At 38.5% G+C, this 25,502-nt stretch overlaps 1 protein-coding gene across 6 annotated transcripts in view; it reads left to right on the forward strand.

Moving 5' to 3' along the window:
- The window catches only part of LOC116054602 (protein diaphanous homolog 3), a 195,435-nt gene that overhangs the window by 37,593 nt on the left and 132,340 nt on the right, over positions 1-25,502 (forward strand). For all 6 annotated transcript variants that reach the window (XM_031306235.2, XM_031306239.2, XM_031306238.2 and 3 more), the window contains 10 exons: positions 796-932; positions 1,654-1,759; positions 4,542-4,652; positions 5,245-5,363; positions 5,583-5,699; positions 10,689-10,807; positions 10,905-10,969; positions 11,974-12,078; positions 13,995-14,309; positions 22,636-22,750. In XM_031306235.2, coding sequence (XP_031162095.1) covers positions 796-932; positions 1,654-1,759; positions 4,542-4,652; positions 5,245-5,363; positions 5,583-5,699; positions 10,689-10,807; positions 10,905-10,969; positions 11,974-12,078; positions 13,995-14,309; positions 22,636-22,750 — 1,309 coding nt within the window. The remainder of the gene's footprint in view (positions 1-795; positions 933-1,653; positions 1,760-4,541; positions 4,653-5,244; positions 5,364-5,582; positions 5,700-10,688; positions 10,808-10,904; positions 10,970-11,973; positions 12,079-13,994; positions 14,310-22,635; positions 22,751-25,502) is intronic.

Consider the following 25,502-nt stretch of genomic DNA (forward strand, 5'->3'; position numbering starts at 1 on the left):
CAATTTACCTATTTGCACATAACTATTCACCTACAAGGACAATATTTGAATACCACATAACTTAATTAGCTGACTGCCTCTTCAAGTGTATAAAGCCCACATCAAACAGGCAAACAGAACATATGATTGGAGTGCTTAGTAATGCTTGGTGTTACTACCAGATCTACAAAAGCACTGTGTATTGTTTCTATTAAAAGAGAAAATAACCATCACTTCTTCACACCTTATTTGGTAATATAAAGGCCCCTTTCATTGCCATACAAAGAGCAAATTAAATGTAATATATTATTGTCCTGAACCTTTTATTTTCTAACACAGTCCAAAAATGGTTAATTGATTTTCTCTATACAAATTACCGCAAACAATAAATAAACCTGAATTCTCATTGTTCGGCAGTAATTACAGTTCTGTATGTTGCTGAAACTGTTCTTCATTGTACCTGGCTCTTATCACATGCTAGTCCTGTATTGAAAATTACACATACAGTATTTTTTTTTTTTGTAATGATGGTGTTCGTACAAGATTGTTTTTTCTCTTTGTTGGCTTTAGTATACAACTCACAGCAGAATTATTCTAAATCAGTTTAATAATTGGATGATCACCGTTAACCTTAAGTCTAAGTTTGGTCAGACATTTGATCATTTGAACTTAATTTGGAGTGAAGGTAAATATATTGAATTTGAATTAATTTTGTGTTGGGGTAATAAGATTTGTGCTACTGTTTCACAGGCCATTGTATTCTTGTTGTTGCAAATGGCAGCATATCTGGGTAATCATGTTTTGTGTTTACTGCAGTATGGGTTGGATCGAATCCTGGGAGAGGAGAAAAGTCTTGCGTTACTGGCAAGAGCCATTGATCCCACCCAGTCTGCAATGATGACTGACGTGGTAAAGCTGCTGTCAGCCATCTGCATCGTGGGTGAAGAGAACACGTACGTTCTGCCTTCATTCATCCATACTGTCAACATAGCCATGTCTTTACTGCTTTTCTGATGTTGAAAGACTCTTAGTTTGGGCTGACAGCTACCCTTTATTATTTTGTATTATCAATTCCAATCAAAGGCTTTCAATATAAAAAGGAAAGCATTAAACAGCCAACAATTTGCAAAAGGCTGAACTGCCATAATATCGCAGAGTTAAATATTTGTAGTAAGACAAGCTTGTGATTTTGCGAGTGCCAGTGTCACTCTCAAAAGTATCACAATACTGGTACCACTATATTGTATATTGACGATGTATTTCAAGAGTCGTGTCTGGTGTAGATGAGAAGTGTTTGCCTTTAGAGATTTAAAGTGACTGCAGTGCCAAATTAGATATTACAAAAGGCAATTTAAGAGTAATTCAAAAAGGTAATACAGTATGTATTTTTATGTATAAGATTCACTGTAATGATATATCCAGTTGAACAGAAGTTGATTTAGTTGTTGAAATTAAGTAATTATGAATTCATTAAACATTTGATTAATTTTAAATTGTCATCACAATCCTATTCAAGTCTTAATGTGTTACAGTGCAATGATAAAAGTCCCGTAGAAAAGCCCATTCACTTGGATACAGTCGAATAGGAGTGCTCATGCTCAAAATCCCTTTAAATGAATTCATGTCTTCATTTTCTGCCAATTGTTCGCTCATACATTTCATGTTCTCATTTAGTTTGGAAAAGGTCCTTGAAGCCATCACCACAGCAGGGGAATGGCGAGCCATCGAGAGGTTCAGTCCCATTGTGCAGGGACTACGAGATCGCTCGGTTCAATTACAAGTAAGTGCAATGTACATGTTCTGTACAGCCATTGACACCTTTGCTATTTCCCTCAGATTTCACTGAAATGAAATATGAAATGGCTGTAAGAGGTTGACCATTTTAACACAACCACTCTGTGCTCAGGGGTCACTTACACATTCTTTGGTCTGATAGTCTTTTTTGCAAAGAAATGTATAGTTTCATGTCAAATCTGGGTGTAAAGTATTGCAAATCACAGATCCAGTCACAATGGCATCATTGAAGCAACTACAAAATATATTGCTTGTATTTATCACCTTTTTGTATTCTCGTATTATTCAGTGCCTAGCCTTTATTAACTATTATTGGAGCTAATTAGTTTATGTATTGATTAATAACTTAAATGTCCTAGTTAGGGTTAATTTTGTGGCTCAAACAAGCAACTGTAACGTAACGAGGCAGTCTAGAACCTATTAATCTGATATTACAATTTGCAGTAATGAACACAATCATTGTGTAATGGTGTTGGTTGCTCAATTACTGTAAGATAAAGATCTTCCATGATTTGCAGTTGCCATATGTAATGACCTTTACTGATACTGCTAGCAAAACCAGGCATTATTTCATTGTGCAATAAAAAAACAATAACCGCTACAATAAAGAATAAAACAAACAATAACGAGAACACAATAAAAAAAAAAATAAAACCACAGATTTCTCTAATCTATACATAAAGAAGATCTCCCTTTCTCATGTTTCAAAGTTAATATATTGTAAATTCTGAATCCCTCCCCTCCCTAATCCACTTTATGGTTTGAGACATTTTTACCTGTCTATGCACATTGCCCATTTTATCATCTTATGCACTGCTTTTACATGTAATCCCTGTCTTTGTGGACATAATCTTTCAGATGTATCATCTCCGTGCTGATACATCCACTTGAGATATTGCATATGGGCTGCTTTATACAGGGACGGCATTGGTTTGTGTCACAAAAATGTAATTCATAATTATAGTATGTCGTCTGCATTTTTAATTGGTAGCTAAGGGATGGGAAGAGACGGATCATTCATCCAATACTAACACACACACACACACACACACACATATATACAGAGCATTAAACTCTAGAATGCATTACAATTTGCTCCTTTGGTTGTTCCGTATACTCATGCAATGACCAATGTTAAACTTAATTAAAAGATGATATCTCTTTTGCCCCCTGTAGAATTATCCTTAGTATTTGCATTCAGTTTGCTGTAACTACCTTTGACAGGTGCAACACTGTAGGGATACTCTAAGAGGGTGGAAGCAATAGTAGAGGAAAGTAGAGAGGGATGAAATTTATGCTTTATTACTTCCCACTTCCCTAACACAGCAGACCAGTTTCCTTTTTAACCCCATGCATTATTAAAGCACAGATACTGTTATCCTAACCATGGCAGTGTGTGGCCAAAGGCTCTCTGTTCTACTTGACTACATTTATACACAGTCTCCCGTGGCAGACTTTGGCCTAGGGAGAGTTTACATTTAGACAATAAGTGTAAATAGACAAATGAAATCACTGAAATTAAATATGTTCACATTTTCAGTTTCTTTGCATATTTGTAACTGATCTATGCATTATTCTTAATACAAAGCTTAGGCTAATGTAGATGGTTAAATACACATAGTAAATTATTAAATTATATGATGAGCTGTGATCAAATTACAGACTAACATCGCATCTACATCATCATCTTTTACTCATGAAAAATTATGTAAAGCATTGCAGTGATTTTGCATTGATTTTGTTTCCAACGAGTTTCAGCTCTCTGCATTAAGATTTGACTTATAATGAATTTTTGTGTACTTAAACCAAAGGATATGTGGATGGTAGGAAATCATTCAAATAATTACACTCTTTAAATTTGACCATTGCACCTCACTCACATGTCAAGACAAAGGTTTTGTGACACTTTGTAATCTGTATTACAATGTTAAAATGTTACTTTGAAGACCGGTAATTACTAAGCTTGAGTGCCGTGACGAAAATAAGAGTGCTATCAAATTGAGAATGAATCTGGAAACCTCTATCCTTCCTTGACTCGAGCATTGCCATACCCTTTTTTCACACATGAGTGGATTGCTTTACTGATCAATAATTGATTTTTCTGTCCGTGTTTGCCTGGCTAGTTGAAAAGTCACAGGATGCAGCGGTCCCTGTGCAGTAAACCAAACTCATAGGGGAGGGGTGAAAAACAACTTCCAAAAGAGCGCGTTTGCCCTAAAATTGACTGTTAGTTAGTTTTGTGTGTATGGGTCTGCAGTTGTTGCATTAATATTAAAATCAGCCCCTCTAGTTGGTGACTGGAGAAAATAGACATGCATTAGTTATGGTCCTCTGCTTCCAAGGGACATAACTCATTCAGAATGCATTTCATCAACTTCTGGAAGAAGAAGCCCATCGTCTCTTTCTCCTCTCTCGCTCTCGCTCTCGCTCTCTCTCTCTCTCTCTCTCTCTCTCTCTCTCTCTCTCTCGCTCTCTCTCTCTCTCGTTGTTTAAAAAACAGCTGAAGACACATTTGTTTAAATTCGCTTTTGACTCTTGTTTGTAAACTTTGGATTTTAGGTTTTAATCATTGAAATGATTTTCATTGGTCATTCAATAATTTTCTTTTTTCCCTTGTTTATTTTCTGTTGGATTGCACTGTATTTTTACAAATGTTTATCATGTGAAGCACTTTGTGACTTTGTCTGTAAAAGGTGCAATATCAAATAAACTTATCTCTCTCTCTCTCTCTCTCTCTCTCTCTGTTCTGTGTACCCTTCATATTGCAGGTGGCATGCATGCAGCTCATCAATGCACTGGTAACATCCCCTGATGAGCTGGACTTCAGGCTGCACATCAGAAATGAATTCATGCGCTGTGGCCTGAAAGAGATATTGCCGGTAAGCAACACACACACACACACACACACACACACACACACACACACACACACACACACACACACACACACACACACATACACATACACATACACACACACACACACACACACACACACACACACACACACACACATATATAAACTCACACTCACCTTGTATTAATATTTAAATGAGTTGTCCACTTCAGTGAAATATTGTAGATTTGCTCCAGCAAATAATTTATGAAACACAGTGGAGGGTTTGCACGTCCTCCATTTGTGTTAGCACCCAGAAACCAATAATGTTTCTAGTGCCTTGGCTAATAATCTTCCTACTGGCTTTCATACCATCTACCTAACATGTTTATCTGTTGTAAACATTGCTGCTGTAACTGCAGAGAAACAAATAAATTAAAATGAGAAGCTGGTCCCAACACCTGTTACCATGATCAGTAATAGCATTTAGAATGAGCTTCTTGTCTTTACTTCAGCTTGATACTTCCCTTTTGGTGTCGACGTCAAGCCCTTCTCTCAGATTTATTTTGCTTGAATCTTTATCTCTTTTAACCTGTTTTACCTTTTCTTCTTTTTCTACCTTAATCCATCTGTAGCATCTGACAACCATCAGGAATGAGGCCCTTGACATTCAGCTAAAGGTATTTGAGGAACACAAAGAAGAGGACATGATAGAGTTCTCTCACAGGCTGGAAGACATCAAAAGCGAACTGGAATATCCTTTTCAATATACCAAACCGACGCGTTTAACACTAACTTCTAATTAAGTGTCTGTTTCTTGTAAGTATGGCTAACATACTGTATAGTACATTTGAAACGTACATGGCATCCAGCTAAGGTCAGTTAATCCTAAAAATATATAAGTCTTTCATTTCTTTTTTTTATGTGAAAATGCAGTGTTTTGGTTTACGTACAAGTTCTTGACTATCTGCACTGATGTGGGGGACGTGTTCAGTATTGTACAGAGCATGGTGAAGGACAGCAGTGCAGAGCCCTATTTCCTGTCTATACTGCAGCACCTGATGCTTATACGCAACGACTACTTGGTCAGGTAAAAATCAGCAGCACACTCACAGAACATTAATTATCGAAAATGTGATGGAGAATGCAGTTTTTTACCCGTTTCTTTCCTCATTTACTCTCAGCGTCTCCCTGTATGTCTGTGACTTGGACTTTCTGTGATTTTTATTTGTTTTTTTATCAGCTCTATTCATTATCTCTATTATTTTCTTCGTAGACCAGAGCTTGTTGGCTCTGATCAAACGTGTCAGAAGTGTACAGTAATATAACGTATGGTCTGTGTGTTATAGGGTTGGGCGGTATCCAAATTTTGATACCGTCAAACCTCCTCCCTATTTTACCGCGGTATACGGTATTACCGTAACTAATTAAAAATTATGACGTAAGGCTCAGACGGCGTCACCAAACTGTTGGCTTGTGCACCGTTCAGAAACTGAATACCAAACACTAATACTGAAACAATAATAACATAACAACTTACAAAAAACTACTTTCTCCTCCACACTGTCACGTGATGACAACCACACATAATTACATAAATTATATTTTGTGGAGTGCTGCCAAAAGTCCGGTAACTTGATGGTGGCCGCGTAGATAGCACCGACATTAGCCGCGCCGCTAGCAGCGCCCGCCGCAGCAACAGCATTTTCACCACCGTTGTTGTTTGACATAATTCAGCCGTTAACCCGAAACTCGTATATCATAGCACCTCTCCCTTAAAGGTACAGTACCTTGGTGAATGTCTCTTTCAGTCTTACTTGTGGGTCACCACAATTTAATATTTAATCCTTGTCTCCTATATAAATGCATTGCATTTTTTTAAATGACGGTATTGAAACTGATACCGTTGCTATTTTTAGACCCCATGGTATACCGTATTACCGTATTACTGCCCAACCCTAGTGTGTTAATGACTGAGTGACATATAGCATTTTAATCTCCCATTTTAGCCAACTGCACACACAAGCGAAGGTCTAAGCGGCTTTTGAACACTCGTAATGATGTACACTGATGAAGAGCTTGTGTTTTGAAGGTCTCACTCCTTCTGCCTTAAACCTCCTCAGTGACATTGGCTAACAAAGAGAATGCTGTCTCTTTTATCTCCAGTCCATCTAGCTACCATGGCTCCAGAGCATTTCTCGTCTCCTATTAACAGTACTTTTCAAAAGCTTGTTTTATGTTGGTTCGCTCACAGCTGGGTGTGAGTTAAACCTTGGCTTGATCAAAAGATGGAGCTCTAATCTGAAGAATATGAAATGCATCACCTGCAGTTTTTCTCCCACCCAAAATCAACACCTTAAGTGTCTGACGCTCTGCACTTGCTCTCTCTGATAAGCTTTCTTCATCTGAAACTATTATGAAATTAGGGTTGGGTACCGTTTGGATTTTTACAATTCCGATGCCAAACCGGTACTTTTAAAACGATTCCGATTCCTAACCGATTCCTTAACCGATTTTTGAAAAACTGAAAAATGACATCAAAGAAAGGCTCTTTTATGGAGTTTTTTTTAAATTGAAAATTATTTAAATTTAACAATATATTAACGTTTTTAAGTACTTAAATATATAATAAGTAAACCTAAGTCACCTAATAATAATAATAATAATAATAATACTAATGTATACTTTATTAATCCCGCAAGGGGAAATTACAATACCTAACACATAGCTACAATAATTTAACAAATAACAGTTACACTATTAACAAGTAAGAACTAAATAAATGTTGTTGAGTTGGTATGCCAACCAGCTTCAAACTTTAGCAGTTCTTTTGCAGAAAAATGACCATATTTGCCTTCTCTGGTGAGATACTACACCTCTCCTGACTTATGGCATGGCCTGCACAGGAGAAAACTCTCTCAGGTGGTGTCCAAGAGGCCTGTACACACAGGGAGGAGTTTGAAAGGGCAGACAATACCACCAGGCTACAGGGTCTTGTCCTGAACGATAGACTAGCAGAGCGTAATATGTTTACTAGCGATCACGTCCAGTGAATGGTTAATATGCCTTTATGTCCGTTTTGGTGAGCCCAGAGCGAAAATATGCCATTTAAAAAGTAGCCTACATTTACGATAACTAGCTAACGGTAGACTACAGAGAAAGTGTGATATTTTTACGTCCGTTTCGGAGCGTGTACAAAAAGCCGTCTATCAGCTGTGATTGTAGAGTGCACGTCGGGGGAATAGCGCGGACACGCGCTTCACACCGCGAGTCGCGAGCGGGCACGTGCGCCACTCGGCGTAAAAGGGAACCATAGTAGTGGAACCGGGTTTCGGTACCCAACCCTATATGAAATGTTAACATCGGTGTTATGACTGCTAACATTGCTGCATCTATTTTGGAAGCATTAATAACAGCGTAAGAATATTACCGTACACACAAAAGCTCACTACCCTCCCCATGTTCAGGGCTCACTAACCATGGCATGTCTAGACTACACAATCTTTTTTTAATATCTTCTGGCAGATAACCAGCTGAATCACATAGATTACAGTAACAGTTATACTTTATTTAATTTAGGCTTTATTGGGCAATAATTCAATATTATAATTGGTCTGTCATTGGAATCTATTGCTGAAACAATTAGTCAATTGACCAGTCGCTAAACCCACCGAATTGGAAAAGTCCAATAACACCTTTGCAGCTGTAACTAGCACTCAATTTTAAAATGAATGAATTATGAATTAATTAAACATTGTGTTTGTCCACTCTAATGTAAGCTGCTAACTTCAGCATGTTATCTGACGGATTTCAGCAGAACACGGCTGCTCCGAGCTCAGTGCACTGGCGCCACGGAGGGAAGGCACACACCGTTTATCCAAACACACTGCCGTGACACAGAGCTTGATTGAAATCAGCAACATATCTCTTTAACCAAGAAAGCGTTACAGATGTCAAACTAATTTGTTAGTCCTCATCCTAAAAGCCTTTTCTCCTGAAAGCATAAATCCAAATTCTGTTGTGCTTGTCCAAGGGTGTAAGTTAAGCAGCTAAACAGGGTTATGCTATAATGAAATAAAAGTGATCAAAATAGGCTTTGGAAATTTTGAGGGCCTTTCTCACATTTTATGGCTTAAGGGACCTATTACATTAATAAAAAAGACGAAGAAAAAAAAAAAAAAAGAAAAAAGATTTTGACGTTTGGTCTTTTGGACTGAGGTTACCAAATGCTTTCAGTGCTTGAGTGCAGTAATGTTGAATAGATACACTTAGAAAACATGTATGCATTCACAACATCATCTTTAAAAGAAGTATTGGGACTGAGGTTGGCAATACAATTATTTTGTATTATACATATATATATTTATATATGTATCTATATATTAGTTTTTGTAACAAATGTAATGAAAATGCATAGTTTAATGGCATCAGTGATTGCATATTTCCCCCTGATTGTCATACTATAGGGTGTAGCTCTTTAGACTCTCTTTTAGTTGGCTTTAAGTCTTTTTATTTTTTTATTTTTATTTTTTTTTTTACAATACATTTGCAAGTTTTCCTCAGGCAGTTTCATACCCTTGATATGATTTATTTTCACCTTTGGCACACAAGACATTATATCTGAATGGGATCCTTTTAATGCACCTCACATCTCTTCCTGACTGACGGGTGTAGGGATCTTTATTTATTTGTATCCTAAATGTCAAGAATGTATTGTATAGTCCCTTTTACACAGTGGTCCCAAAGTCAATGAGTAATGAAAGGAACACCAGCAGCTTGACTGACAACATGCCTGATTCCATTTGATTGCCAGTATTTTCATATTCATTCAATGATTCCATCGTATAGCTCACCTTCAAAATCATATACATGGTATACTGTAAGATCCAGTCAAATGTTTTAGGAAGAGGTGGAAGGCAGTGTCCCTGATTTATTGCGGTTTGTAAGCCTCAAATTATTAGTTAATGATTTGGTGTAGAGAGATTTGGACTCTCAGCGGCATTGTGTTAAGATAATGAGCAGATTAAACGGACACTTTCCCTTTAACTTGGAATAGCACTGCGGCTCCCAGCCTTGCATGCCATCTGTTATAATAAGCTGTCTCTTATTGTGACATGCCCTTGGTTATTCTGTGATCAATGCATTCAACAGAGCCATTTGAATTAATTTAACTGCAGTTACTTAGCACCTGGCAATAGGTTGGTGTGTATTACTCAGTACCATCAAAACACTTCTTATATTAAGGTGTAAGTGGTATATAAGTTTTTAAGTTGTAGTAGTTCCAAAGAAACCAAAAGCCCCTAACTTGTGTAACATCATGCTGTGGCCATATTACAATTCCAAGAATCAAGACAGTTAGCCTTTGTATTCATCAAAGTTTACATCCTGAAAAAAACGGCGCATAAAAATGTTTTTTTGCCATATTTTTTATGGAATACATACTGTATATCTGTTCACTTGGAACACAGTCTCTGTCCCTTGTCTGTCCTCTGTTTAGCCTCAACATTCCTGTTTTCTTAAATGTTTCTCTTTTGTTGCTGTCCATTTCCCTTCACTATTATTGTTTTGTCCATCCATTTCCTTCTAAATGGCTGGGATATCGGTGGGAATTGAGATTTGGTGTTGGAGAAAGATGTGTAAGAACTCTGGATAGATCTGATTGTCATGTCAACAGCGTTTATGTTGTTGTTTGAGCATGTCATTGTGATGCTCAGTGTCAGCTGGTTTAAAATGCACCTGTTGTGTGAACAACGCACTTTGATTTGACTCACTAATACATCATTATGGTAAGTAGTCCTGACTTGGAGCCTCCTGTAATGTTTAGACTATCTATTATGCAATGATTCTGATTGGTTGTTGGTATATGCCACATTATACCTTCTCACTAACCCTGCTTTTCCTGCAGACAGTTCAGTTCCTCTCACACCTGAATCTGTCCAGATAACAGCTCTTATACAAATGCATAGACACAACAGAATAAAAGTATGAAATTAAATCAAATAAAAGCTATGTTTTTTTCCACTCTGTCTTTTTCTCACTGTCTCTTGAACTATCTTGTCTCACTTATCCTGACTCTCAGGCCCCAGTACTTTAAGATCATTGAGGAGTGTGTGTCTCAAATTGTGCTCCACCGTAGTGGCACTGACCCAGACTTCAGTTACCGCAAGCGCCTAGATGTGGACTTCAGCCAACTCTTAGGCAAGTCATAACTTCTCGCAGTTGATTTGCATTAGAGATATTTCAATAAAACATTAATTATTTTCGTTTGTTTCATCTGTTTTGTTTTTGTTTTCAGAGGTGTGTGTAGATAAAGCTCGAACTGATGAGTATGAACAAAGAGCTTCAGAACTGGCAGAGAAGGCAAGTGTTGAGAAAAAAAACTATATCCACTACACTACCTGGCCAAAACAAAGCCTACTAACCCATGCAGGCATTTATTTTGATTTGTTCTATATAATCTGTTTACATAACAAAACATTAACACTGTGAACTAAACATGACACTGACAATTTCCTGGGGCATGGGTTATAAACATAATAATTCAACATCTTAGCAGTAACTTGAGAGCCAACATTTGCAGTTATCCATTAGCAGAAATGCCTTTAAATGCTCTGATTCTTTTCCAAAAACTGAAAAATAGCTATTTTAAAAGTGAGCATTGCAGGATGTGACATTGCTATAAAATAATATGAGATTATTATTACCTTAAAATATTACAATCAAGGAAACTAAACATTTTTGTAATGCAAGTTAGAGAGTATATGTTGTTAATAACAATTGTACATATGCTCTAGATTTTTCAGTTTGAGAACAGTGATATAGAAAAGCCCATTCTTCCCATATCACACTAGATAAATGATAAGTTTCTTCCTTACTTTTTATGGTGTGCTACATCTCGAGCTACTACAGTTTAAGGTCCATCTTTTTATGTTCATGGCAAAGACGTAGGTTAAATAGGAGTTTACAAATGTATCTTACTACAAGTTTGAGCAAGAACAGTAATGTTTTTGTCATAACACACACAATCAGACACACGCGTGGTTGTGAAACGTGTGAGGTCAGATGGATTGGCTGCTGTGATTATTTTAAGTCAGAGTAGCAGCAGGTTGTAGATCCTGATTAGAAGGATGGGCTCACTGATTGACGTGTGTGTATGGGACTAAAAGGTTTTATTAATGAATGGGTGTTGAAATTGAATCAGTAACTGAAGGCAATCAAGGCAAAATGAATGATGATTTTATAAAGTAATTACACCATTAGACTTTAACAATTTAAGCAATACTGCTTTATGTTAATTCATTGTTACATTCCTTTAATATCAGCGTGTGTTTGTGTGTAATTTGGATCCATGTTTCTCTTTTAAGTTTGACGAGGAGTTTCTAAGCAGACAGGAGGCACAAGCTCAGCTGGTTAAGTGTGATGAAAAAATAGCTGAACTCCAAGCAGAGCTGCAGGCCTTCAGGTCCCAGGTAAATTACCTGTATTTGTTTTCAATGCCATTTTTTTGTTGTAAATTGTGTTAATTCTTTAAGGTGATGTTAGAAAACACTACATTTGATTACTCAACAAACCCCCTAAATCTAGGAAAGATACGGTATGCAATTCAATTTTCTTTTCTTACTTTCCATTATGATGTTCTTGTTATTTTGGGGTGCTGCCAAGATGGTGGTGAGGGTTTTCTCCACTGGAGCCTGCATTTTGGGTTGACATGGAGGCTCTACTGGCTAGCTGACACTAAATCTAATGAGAACGCTGACAAGTCCTTCATGTTGGCCATTTCTGATTCTCTGATCTTATCCCATAAGAGGAAATTGTTCTAAAAGCAATTTATTCTGACAACCCTCTTCAAACTCACTACTGGGCCTCTCGCTTTAACCCCCCTTCCCGCCAACACTCCAGAGAGTTGCTGCCATGCCCTGCCACTGCAAGATAACTACACATTCAGAGAGGAGAGGAGAACTTCATTTTTATTTTCCTGATAATTTTTCAATTTGAGTTAGCAAACACAAAATGAATACTCAAATAGTACCTTGGTTCAAATGACGGTGGTACATGTAGCCAATGCTACACACACACACACACACACACACACACACACACACACACACACACACACACACACACACACAGTCAGACTGTCAGTCTAACTTTAACCAATGCACACACTTGTTAATTCAGCAAAGAAGTTCTTTCCTCTAGAGGCAGTGGCAGAATAAGTGCCCAGGGCTGACCTTTAGTGTGAGTCTTTAATCTAAAACTGGTGCATGGATCAATAAGCCATTTTCTCTGTATGATACAATTTACGAAACTTTGTAGCACCGGTTATACCATTTGATTTTAAGCTTTGGGAAAAAAAACAAATAATTGTGGGTAGGTTCTGGACAGAATCTGGATCGTCTATGAGCATTTGGCCTCTACTGGATGGTATACCTCCGTTATCCATAGAACAATGGTATTAGAGAGGAAAGCATACTGGGCTGCACACTTGGCAGATGCTGTAATTTTCTTTAGTTCTCTCCAGTTTCAGTCTTTTTTTTCTTCTTTGCAATGCGAGTCCACTGTTCATTTTATTTATTCGGTGAAGGATTTCTTGAGCACTGCTCCACACTCTGCAAAATAATCCACTTTTAGTAACCATCACACTATTCTGTAATCAAGTAATATTTGCTGGAACCAAGCTAAAAGAATAAAAATATGCCGATGAGGCAAGCAAGAAGAAAGCTATGCAAAATATTATCTGACCTAAGTGATTAAAAAAATAAATGCTGTGAAAAGGCAATTTAGGGTAATGGCTAGCTTATTTGATATTTAATATGAAGAAGTTGATACTGCATTTACTTTATATATTACTATATATATTTAAATTTTTTTGCAGCATTCACACAGTTACAAACAGTTGTGTAACAGTTACATTAACCCGAAGAGACCAAAATCAAGAATTACTTGATTTTAGTAACTCGTATCATCACCAGTACAGTATGACTTCATAAAGTGTTTTGAATAGTTTTGGATGTCAGTAGATTTCTCTGGAACCTTTTATTATGCTTTGGCTACATGGATAATATGTGTCATTATAATAAACTGGGAATTGGTGATTGATATTTGGTGATAACAGTGAAATAATTCGTCAACCCTGTATCTAAGTGTCTGGCTCCAGGGAAACTCAATAGTGCTTCTTCATTCTGGACATTTATTTGCCAATGTTGTTGTTTCAAGATTATTATTATTTTTTTTAATTTTAGGCTACCATTTGCATTTTTGATGTAATAGTTGTTCAGAGTCTAGAGGAAAAAATCTCAAATGTCGCAATGTTTCGTAAAATGAGCCTTATTTTTTGGATTGTGCCCCAACATACTTTTTTTTTTTTTTCTCCCTGCCTTTCCAGTTTGGAGCTGTACCTGTGGGTCTGTCCTCTGCCCATGTTGGACAGGCGTCATCTTCCTCAGCATTCCCATCTGGGCCTCCACCCCCTGCTGCAGCAGCTGGGCTGCCAGCTCCCCCCCCTCCGCCTCCTTTGCCTGGTTGTCATGCCCCACCTCCCCCACCTGGAGTGCCTCCTCCATTTGGTGCCCCTCCTCCACCCCCTCTAGGGTTTGGGGGTGGTCTAGGCTCCCCCACCCACCATGCACTGCCTTATGGCCTCAGGCCTAAGAAGGATTTCAAGCCTGAGACCTCCATGAAACGCCTCAACTGGTCCAAGGTAATACACTGCAAGGTGTTTCTTATATTTAAACACCCATTTTTTATACAATGCATTCTAATATACCACTAGCTAAAGTCTCAAAAAATACTGTGGAATCAAATCAACTGACTGAGTGAAAAACATTTAACCCTTAATTTTTTACAAATTAAGGATTTATTCCTAGGCTATTTCAGTATATTAAGAGGTGTATCTTCTAACTGATAACTGGTAGTATTACAGATTTCTATATTGAGCGATCTACAGTATGAAGAGAAATATTAAAGATGTTTTCCCATTGTGCTGGATAAGGCTGGGACGGTTACCACATTACCGCAATACCGCGGTCACGTGACGCCTACCGCGGGTCTGAGCTTGTCACCGTCATCACCGCAAAAAAACATTGGCCTGCACATGTGTGCACGTTGTGTCTAATGACATGGATTCATTGATTCTAATGACATGGATTGTATCTGATGACATTGTGTTTTACATGGATTCAAGGTTTTCTAAACAGAACTCATCATCAATAGATGGAGCAAATCCGACCTTTCGCGAGTTGGGGAGCGCAATGTGAAATGTCTTTGCCTTTCCTACTGTGTATTACGGTAGGAAAGGCAAAGGCATTTCTCCGTTCTAAGCTGAGGTAGACACATTAACTAGCATAACAAGCTGCAGTGTTTACCATTACACATTAGCCTAGCAGCTAACAAAGTTTTCTTCTGTTTATAGCTTTATAAAACGGCATGGTTGAATTTCAGCCTGCATGCACATTTCGTAGCCTAAAACAGAGCAGCTTATATTGGTAGAGAGAGCAACAAGTTAGCGAACTGCAGAGTTGCCCTCTCTGCTCTCTGTCTGCTCAGCTGCTAGACGGGCTGCACTCGGGCTGAAAGCCGATGTTTTTTTGGGGGGTCGCCACTTATACGGCAGTATTGACAATAGATAAAGCCACTGTGTCTTGAGAAGCCCTAGCTTGTTGTTGTATTGTTCACTTTTAACTCACTTTACATCATCTTTACTATCTCTTTTTCCTCTCTGTTTTCCTCACAGCGGCACTCACACCCTACTCTCCGTTACCGCTCGATCTCCTTGCGCGACCACACCGGCACTGACGTCACTCACTTAAGGCACCCTGCCATTCTTGCGCTAACTTACGCTACTCTCGTAAGGGGTTTGCGATATACCGCGCTACCGCGGGAATTTCTTGCTTTTCAACCGCGGTAAGAACAAATCCATACCGTCCCAGCCCTAGTGCTGGATTATGGTTAACAACAAGTTTAGGACAAGAAACTGAAAATTTAGGCCAGGTATTTATAGTGGCCCTTTTTTCTGGTCTTTGTTCCCCGATGTTCATTGGCAGCACCTGAACAGTACAGATGTTTTTCTAAGAATGAAACAACAACTTCCTACCTCTGTGCCAAGCAAGTAATAATTGAAAATAACAGATGATCAGATGCTGGTGTCAAAGCAGCCTTAGTGGTACCTCTACAGATGTTGTTCTCTGCAGAGCGATTTTAGTTCACACCACAAGTGATATTAGTTGGTGGTTTGATTAATAATGTATTCTCAGATGTACATCGGTACAGGTGTTCAGCAAACTAAACCATATGCTTGAAAATCCAAAGTGAAATGAGGAGGACCTGTCTTATGGCACAGCTGTATGAAACCCCCACATATGGTTATGTTTGGGACAAAGCTGTTCGGAAACTTCTAACTTCTTCAGTAATATGACTTTAAACTTTCAACTCTTGCTGAGAGGCTTGGCCAGTTTTAGAGAATAGTGACAAAACTATTTTTGACAGACAGAAAGACCCCCAAATAACCTAGAAGCCAAATGGGCATCCCATTAGTGCCAAGTTTCACCTGACCCCAGTGGAACCTTAAAATCCTGGTTAAGCAAAAATAATTGTGTTCTGAGTCTGTCACACCAGAGGAAAAGTGTGTTATCAACCATCCAGCCAAATCTGAATGATAAAAAAACAGCAAGTATAAGAAATTAGGTTTTAAAATTGGGAAAAAATAATAGCTGAAGGCACAGCAAGAAGGAGTGCCGCTCCTCTGCAACATTCTATCGTTAGCAGCTAACCCAATAGCACACAGATTTTAAGTCAAATATTCACAAGGATTTCAGCAAGACTTTGGTCCACCAAGTTGTACCATAAATGCAATAAAGGATACCGAAATATGTAATGATAATTATTAAGCTTTAAGATGCTCCAAAATATGCACTATAAACAAATTAATTGTTATGTAGATGAAGAAGAGTGATTGCACTCAACTTCTGCTATTTAGAAATAATCTGTGTGTGTGTGTGTGTGTGTGTGTGTGTGTGTGTGTGTGTGTATGTATGTGTATATATATATATATATACATACACATACATACAGTAGTGCTCATAAGTTTATGAACCCATGCTAAAGTTGACTAAAAAGAGGAATAAAAAAAATCATCTTTTGGAAATTGATCTTAATGCCTTAATTAAATAAATTTGGAAAAATCCAACCTTTAAGGACACCGATTTTCTTTGTGAATGAATAATGATAAATAATAATATAATAAATAAATAAATAAATAAATGTTCTTCCTTAAAATACAGGGGGCATAAGTAAGTACACCCCTAGGTTAAATTCCCATAGATGCAGGCAGATTTTTATTTTTGAAAGGCCAGTTATTTCATGGATCCAGGATACTATGCATCCTGATAAAGTTCCCTTGGCCTTTGGAATTAAAATAGCCCCACATCATCACATACCCTTCACCATACCTAGAGATTGGCATGGTTTTATTTCAGTTAGCCTAATAGCTGGTTTGATTTTCATTGAGAGATAATTTTATGGAAAGTACCCCATGCCAATCTCTAGGTATGGTGAAGGGTATGTGATGATGTGGGGCTATTTTAATTTCCAATTTTTTTTTAATTAAGGCATTAAGATCAATTTCCTAAAGATGATTTTTTTAATTCCTCTTTTTAGTCAACTTTAGCATGGGTTCATAAACTTATGAGCACCACTGTACATATATTAATTAACAGAATTTAACTTGCATTAAATTAACCTCGGATAGCCAATTCATGAATTCTGTCTATCAGTTCTGGAGGTTGATACTGAGTTCTGAGTTATTTGTTTGTATGGCCCTTGGTGTTTGAGTTAATAGTGCAACGGAGAACATGTTGAGCCTCTGTGTGCCCTCGTAGCTGGAGCATAAATAAAAGCTTAAGCTTGGTGGTGGCAGTGACATTCAGGTGCAAAGATTTGCAGAGTATGGTGTCGATTCTCCAAGGCTTCAGCAGTAGTAGCAACCCATTCACAAAAAAAATGAACACTTCCTGAAAATATTGCTTAATCGAGTTTGAATTGAATACTTTTTTTAACATCTTACATGCATGTACACACATACCTGATTGGTGTCTGGTCTATCTTTAAGGGTTTTAAAGCCATCTTATTTTCAAAAAAATTTTTGCAACCCAAGCAAGGGGATGTGCTGTGTGTAATAACATTAAGGTTGCATTCCACGGGGCGCCTTAAACCTTACAACATGTTGCAGCCCAAGTGCAGCCCGTCTAGCAGCTGAGCAGACAGAGAGCAGTCTGAGCAGAGAGGGCGACTCGGCAGTCCGCTACCTTGTTGCTCTCTCTACCAATATAAGTGCATGCAGGCTGAAATTCAACCGTGCCATTTTATTGGGATAAAACCGAAGGAAAGTTAGCTGCTAGGCTAATGTGCAATGGTAAACATTGCAGCTGTAATGTGTCTACCTCAGCTGAGAACGGATAAATGTCTTTGCCTTTCCTACTGTAATACACGGATGATAAGTTTGGTTTTTGAATCCATGTAAGACACAATGGCCCTCATTTATCAACCTAATGTAGAAACCAGCGCACATATGAGCGCAGAAATCCTCTTACGACAGGCTTCACGTGTGATTCATGAAACGTTCGTATCACACCAATCAGAGCGTAAGAATGGTCGTTCATTGATAAATGCAGTGGCTGGAAACGATCGTAATTTAAATATCACGCCCCAATATATTCTGGGTTTTGAGGCCTCGCCCCTACAATTTACGACATGGAGATACGTAATCCGGCTGAGAAGCAGCACTTTTCAGAGGTGGAGATTGAAACCCTGATATCTCAGGTTCATTTGCACTAGTGTTTGTAGTTTTGTCAGGCTGAAAACTGTTATTAAAGGCTGTAGAAAGAATGGGGAATGGAAAGAGATCACTGATGCAGTAAACAGTGTTGCCGTGGTAAATCGCACTCCAGCTGAAGTTTATTTAATTTATACATCCTTGACATATACTATAGTCCGCATAGTAATATACAGGCTTATATTGCAATCTTTTAGGCCTACATGGTTTACGTATATTTAAAGTTCCCATATTATGAAAAAATCACTTTTTCTGGGATTTGGGGTGTTATGTTGTGTCTCTGGTGCTTCCACACACATACAAACTTTGAAAAAAATCCATCCATGCTGTTTAGAGTGAGATACAGTTTCTGAATGTGTCCTGCCTTCAGTCTCTGGGTGAGCTGTTCAAAATCGGCACGGCTTGTGACGTCACAAGCCGAAACGAGCAGGCTAACTGCAACCATTAGCTTGTAGCGTTAGCATGCTAACGCTAATGCTAACGCTAGCATGCTACCTCGTTCTCAGTAGCAAAGCACTGCTACAACACACAGAAGTTCACCATAATCTACAAAAGAACTACTTACATGTGCGCCCTCATTTAGAAGTCTCCCAGCTAATCCTGCCTTGTAACTGACCGAAGTTGTAGAAACAGCCTTTCTTTTACTGTCTATGGAGCTAGCTAGCTGACATGATCTACATCTGAGCTACTGCGCATGTGCAGTGCAATCAAAGATAGTACAGAAGAAGAAGAAGAAGAAAAGAGGTCTCACTCTGTAGCTAAAACGGAGACCAGGTGAAAAGAGGATCTGCAGCAGTGAGAGAGAGCACTGCAGTACAACAAAAATATGGTGTTTTTTGAAAATTAAACCATGTAAACCTATTCTGGTACAACCTTAAAATACAATTATGAACCTGAAAATGAGCATAATATGGCTGCTTTAAATAAACACACAGTAGCGGAGTTTATGCAGTGTCTTTTATTTTACTCGTGTTTGTTTCATGAGTAGAACTGTGAGGGAGAGCGCGTGTCCTCCGCCCCCCGTGCTGGACCCCCACCTCGACCCTGTCTCCTGACAGCAGAGGGGCTGGAAAAACAAGCCGAAATATATCGGTCAATGGCAGAAATAAATGTTGTGCATCGTCATGTTTCCTGTATTGAGTATCATTGCCAAACATAACAATATACCTTTTAAAAGCGAGGAATAATATCCTGTCTCCTTCGTATAGCCCCAGTTGGGGCTGTGCTGGACACTGCTCTCAGGGCTTCGGGTCATCTGGCTCCAGAACCCCACAGGCTAAAACAATGTTGCAGAATTTTTCTGCCGTGTATAGTAGGGTCCCCCCCGCTGATGCAAGACCATGAGCCATCTGCCCTTAATCAATCCGATGGGGCGCTCCACCGTGGCCCGTGTGCGTACGTGTGCACTGTCGTACCGGCGAATAGAGGTCTTCTAAAAGAGCCAGATCTGCCATTGCTGATAAGTGATCAACTGATGACTTCTCCTTCTCCTTCTCCTGATAAACTTTTTATATGCTGCACCGCAAGTCCACACTGACTCGAAAACTTGCGTACACGAGTTCAGACCAGACGTGAGATTTTATCGCAGCCTACGCTCACGTTCAAATTGATAAATCCCTTGCTTTGCGTAGGAATCGGCGTACGCCCGTCCTACGCCTGTTTTTGGTCGTACGCACGTTTCATAAATGAGGGCCAATGTCATCAGACACAATCCATGTCATTAGATTCAATAAATCCATGTCAGTAGACACAACGTGCACACATGTGCAGGCCAATGTTTTTTTGCAGTGATGACGGTGAGGTAGGGGTCACGTGGCCGCGGTAATGCGGTAACCGTCCCAGTCCTAATTCAGAGTAAAGAAACTAAAGAGAAAAAGTAAAAAGGAGGTGCTAATACATCCACCAAGAATGTAATTGCCAATATTCACTTTAATTGGCAGGTTGACAGTTGTAACTAGGGCTGCAAAATATATATTGTTTGTTTATCACCATTGCAGTTTCAACTGGCTCAATATACATATCGTGAAAGACTGCAACATATCGCGATTGATACCCAGAGATTTTTTTTGTTAGTTGAAAGAAAATCTCAGTGGAAAACTGCACTTTAAAATGGAGCTGTCATTCTTTTTTTAGTGGTGCCTTTTATGTTTAATTCAGTGTTCAGTTTGTTCAGGAAAAGAATGTTGATTTCCTTTCATTTGTTTTAAATAGAGCCCGACCGATATATCGGCGGGCCGATATTATCGGCCGATATTAGGCATTTTCCAAACTATCGGCATCGGCGTTTATAATGGCCGATAAATGAATATTTAAAAAATAAAATAAAAACGGACGAAACACCCTTCAACCATGTTATGAGTGTTGGCGTTGCATAGTTTGTCCACCAGAGGGCGCTCTACAACGTCCCTGTTGGCAACACTTGTGTTTAACCCTTTAAGTTTCATATCTTAAAGTGGCCATATTATGCTCATTTCAGATTCATAATTATATTATGAGGTTGTACCAGAATAGTTTTACATGGTTTAATTTTCAAAAAACACCATATTTTTGTTGTGCTCCACATTGCTGCAGCTCCTCTTTTCACCCTGTGTTCAGGTCTGTTTTAGCTACAGAGTGAGGCATCACGTTTCTATCCCATCTTTGTTGTCAGTCGCACATGCGCAGTAGCTAGGTAAGATCACATCATCTAGCTAGCTGTTTGTTTCTACAACTTAAGTTAGTACAAGGCAGGATTAGCCGGGAGACTTCTTCTAAACGAGGGCACACTTCCAACTTTGCGTGAAATAACTGCAGACAGGGACATGTAAGTAGTTTTTTTTTTTTAGATTATGGTGAACTAGTGTGTTGTAGCAGTGTTTTGCCATTCAGAACGAGCTAGCATGCTAGCGCTAGCATGCTACGGTTAGCCCCCTAGCCCCCTCGTTTCGGCCAGTGACGTAGAAAGCCGTGCAGATTTTGAACAGCTCACCCGGAGACTGAAGGCAGGACACATTCAGAAACCCGTATCTCACTCAAAACAGCATGGATGTTTTTTTTCCAAGTTTCTATGCGTGTGGAAGCACCAAAGACCAAGAGAAAAGAGATTTTTAAATCACCAAATATTTGTATCGATAACGGCTTTAAAAATCCTTTATGGGTCGGCCTCTAGTGTTAAATTCAACAGGCAATTTGTTGTATTTTAGCAGAATACTGAAAGCAGCAGAAATGCTGAACTAAGTACACTTTAATACTTGTTTATATATCGCAAGTAATATTGTTATTGCGATATTCAACTATATTATCACATATCACATATTTTCCTCTTATCGTGCAGCCCTAGTTGTAACCTTGGAATATAAGACGGGTTTGGACTTTTAAATGTCAATATACGTTTATAGCAGCAGATGGCGACAAATGGCGAGCCACCTGGCAGCGAGGATGGTGAGCTGGTGGAACCAGAGCATGATAGTGACGATAGTGACGGTGAACTGCAGCTCGGGCTGCATATTTCTGTCCGACCTAGAGAGTAGTAACCTAGCCCAACCAGAACACGACGGGCATTTTGTTTTTTATGTCCAAACCTGTCCTAAGCCTGACATAGTTAATGCAAACTGAAGCACTGAGATTGTGTTACGCTGTCGAGTGTGCGGCTCGGGACGCATGCACCTATTTCTGTCCATGTGTCTCTCTGGGGACACTGCTGAAGCTGTGCAGAAATCGACAGACACTATATTTTTACTACAAAGAACTTAACCAGTCTAATTGGTATTAGAAATATGCCTTTACTTTCATTATTATTATTATTATTTTTTTTTTTAAAGGTAAATACCATTTGATTTTATTTAAAAGATGTTAAAAACAACAGCCTAAGTTGATTTATTCAGTGTGTTTTTAATATAATTATTTTCAAATAAAATTATTTTCTTTATAAAAACAACATTTGCTCTTCAAAAAATATTTTTTCTAAAAATGAGTCTTGAAAAAGAGGGGGTCGTCTTATAATCGGGTCAATGTGGTATTTACTTGGGGAACTTAATTGAAGGAAGTTAATTTGGAATATTGAAAAAATTTGGTCTTTTGTAGCTTTAGTATGTGACTAATGTCTGATTCATATGATGTGTTTTCTTTATATTGACATCTGTAGCCTCTATACAGTAATCTGTAAAATACTAAACCATGTGTTGACTAAATGTGCTGAACTGTGGATGTCTGTTTTTAGATTCGTCCCCAGGAAATGTCAGATGGCTGTTTCTGGGTGCGGGCTGATGAGAACCAATATGCGAAACCAGAGTTACTGTGCAGAGTTGCTCTCACTTTTTGTTCACAAAGAACAGGTCAGACTCACTACATTTCTTTTCTACTTAATTTATTGAATGTCCATCTGCCTGACTTCTGCATTTGTATTCTGAAATGACTTTATTGTTTTATGTTTTTAACTTACTATTACATGATATATTTCTAAAGCAATGACCTTTATTTTCACCTTTCAGGACATTTGCAAACATTTCTTTTCGTTATTCCGTACAGTATGTTTCTACTCAGAACGTACGTTTTTTTCTCTTAACTTACTCCTCCGTCTCCCTGTACATACTTTCTGGCTCATGACTGTGGCATATTGGCTTTTTTTCAGTGAGGTGCTATGGAACAGGGTTTCTTAGTTGAGGTGGAGTGGTAAAACAAGGAAGGTGAATGTGTTTTTGTGTTGTGCGTGCGTGCGTGGATCTATGCTTGAGAGTAATGTGTCGTCATTGAAGAGGAATTGCATGAAAAAGATACAGGCAAGTGTGTGAGTGCTAATATCAACCCTCTAGGCTACTGTTAGCAAACAAACTGCTTTTTATCACCTTAAGTGAATGGATAGTGAGTTACGCATTACAGAGGTCATCACTTGATTTGGTCCAATTTCCTCTGCTGTTTTAAGCGTAGGAGGAGCTCTCATGAAAGCTAAATTAACTAGAATGTGGATTTCCTTTCAATGCCTCATTCATTTAAAGTTTCCTTGGCCAATACCATTCCATAATATCTTTGAATTTAGTCATAGGAACAACAGTATTAAAATAATGCCTAACTCCATCTGAATAGACCACATGTGTAGTGTCTCTTACATCTCCCGTCTTCCTCCCTTTTCAGCAGTTTTAGTACGGTCTCGAAAATATCACTTAGCAGTCAGCAGTCCTTGCTGAATCAGAGTCCTCAAGGGTGCCATACTGTTTGGGATTTTTTTGGGCTATTTTGACTATTCCCAGTGGTAATGCTGCATGATAAGACACCATACAGTTATATCTTTACACATTAGTATGGCTGGCAAGATCTGGAATATTCATGTACAAGGTTGTTGGAATGATTAAAGCCAGAGCAGGAGGTATGGGATGTTATCAGTCTTGTCCTCTCCTGTGCGTGGTCTATTAATCCCTTCTCTGTTGATTTATTCACATGTCTTGTGTTTTCTTTCTTGTCTTGTCACTGACTCAGCAAGCTTATGCCAATTTGAATTATTCATCCAGGTGTTATCTACCTGTCACAACTCTATGCTGCTCCTCTCAAGGCACACAAGAACCCCCCCCCCCACCCTACACACCAGTACACTCTTGTTCCCTACCGTCAAGGTGTTGAATAATGGAGGCAATCTAAATGGCAAACAGGTAGACAGTAAAGTGATCTCTGGAGAGGACAAAGGAAGGATGTCCACCAGCAGACAATTTTACACCCTCGACTAAGTCAAAACCTCATGGTTTGAGTCCATTCTCTCTCCCTGTTTCCTCCCATCCCAGTGGAGGTTGTAAAGCAGCATGACTGGTGGGTTAAGCTCTTTAACCCAGTTGCTACTGCTGCTGTGTGTCAGTGAGTGTACATGTATTCAAACATGCAAATGGGCTTGTCATTTTATTAACTCAGCCATGTAGCATCATGTTTCATCTCACTTAAGAGCAGCAGCATCTGGATCAGCATTAAACATTCAAAAGGACACAGTATGAAACAACATTCACTCAGTTTTTCTTATTAAATATTCATTTATTTCCCTTGAAACGTCCTTATTCTTTCTTGATGTTGTGCATTCTTGCTGTTGGTTTCTAAGAGAATGCCTGCCATCCTGTAAACAAACTACTGAGTTTGGATGGGGACTTGGAACAGTTTGTTTTGAGACCATAACTGTTGTATTTTTTTTTAATATTTTTGTTGAATTTATAGTACTACATTTGGAGGAGTGAAACACACATTTATTTGACTAAGTAGACATTTTATTCACAGCGGTAATGTACTTTTTGGCTCCTCTGTTTATCTATTCAGGGTTGGTTTGTTTTTGGTAAAGGGTCAGAGCCACTTCAACACATCTCCTTAGAGAGCAAATTGCGATAAATGGGTGTTTTTACTTTTGAGCAAGCAGGTTAGAGCAAACAAAATTAAATAAGACTGTACTGAATAATACAAGTTGATTACTGTGCTTGTCTCTCAAGCCTCTGCTCAGTAGCTGTGAACTTTAATACAAAATGCCCTGTCCTAATCAATACAAATCAATGCAACCTTTCAATTAGGGACAAAACAGTGAGAGGATGTTACTCTGTAATGTGTGTAAGGTTTTGTCTTTAGTCTAATGGAGCAATTGCAGAGTAGTTTTAAGCACATGAGAAATGAGAGCCAATTTTGTATGTTAGAGAGGGTAAAAAGAAGCAACTAGAATGGAAATGTATAAGTTGTGGGTTGGCGTTTGGTGTTGTTGATGTTGATTTATCATGTAGCCATTTGAAAGGTTGCATTCTATTGGGTTCCTACTAGGGGTGGGAATCTTTTACCATCTCACGATTCAATTCGATTCCGATTCTTGAGGCCACGATTCGATTCAAAATCGATTTTCGATTCAAAAAGATTTTCGATTCAAAACGATTCGATTTTATCCATAATGATTTCTAATCGGGTTTCTGATCATGATCTACTCTCATCTGCTTTGCTATACAGAATGACAAACGGAGACATTAAAGTGTCTTTTTCACATTTATTAAGTTCAATTCTCAGGGAAGTGCCTTTTATCAAAAACATTGTCTGGTTCTCAATTGCTACTCATTAGTAGCTAGCTATAAAATAAGTTGG

Source organism: Sander lucioperca, chromosome 3, assembly GCF_008315115.2.
Source record: "Sander lucioperca isolate FBNREF2018 chromosome 3, SLUC_FBN_1.2, whole genome shotgun sequence".
In the NCBI taxonomy this organism is placed as follows: domain Eukaryota; kingdom Metazoa; phylum Chordata; class Actinopteri; order Perciformes; family Percidae; genus Sander; species Sander lucioperca.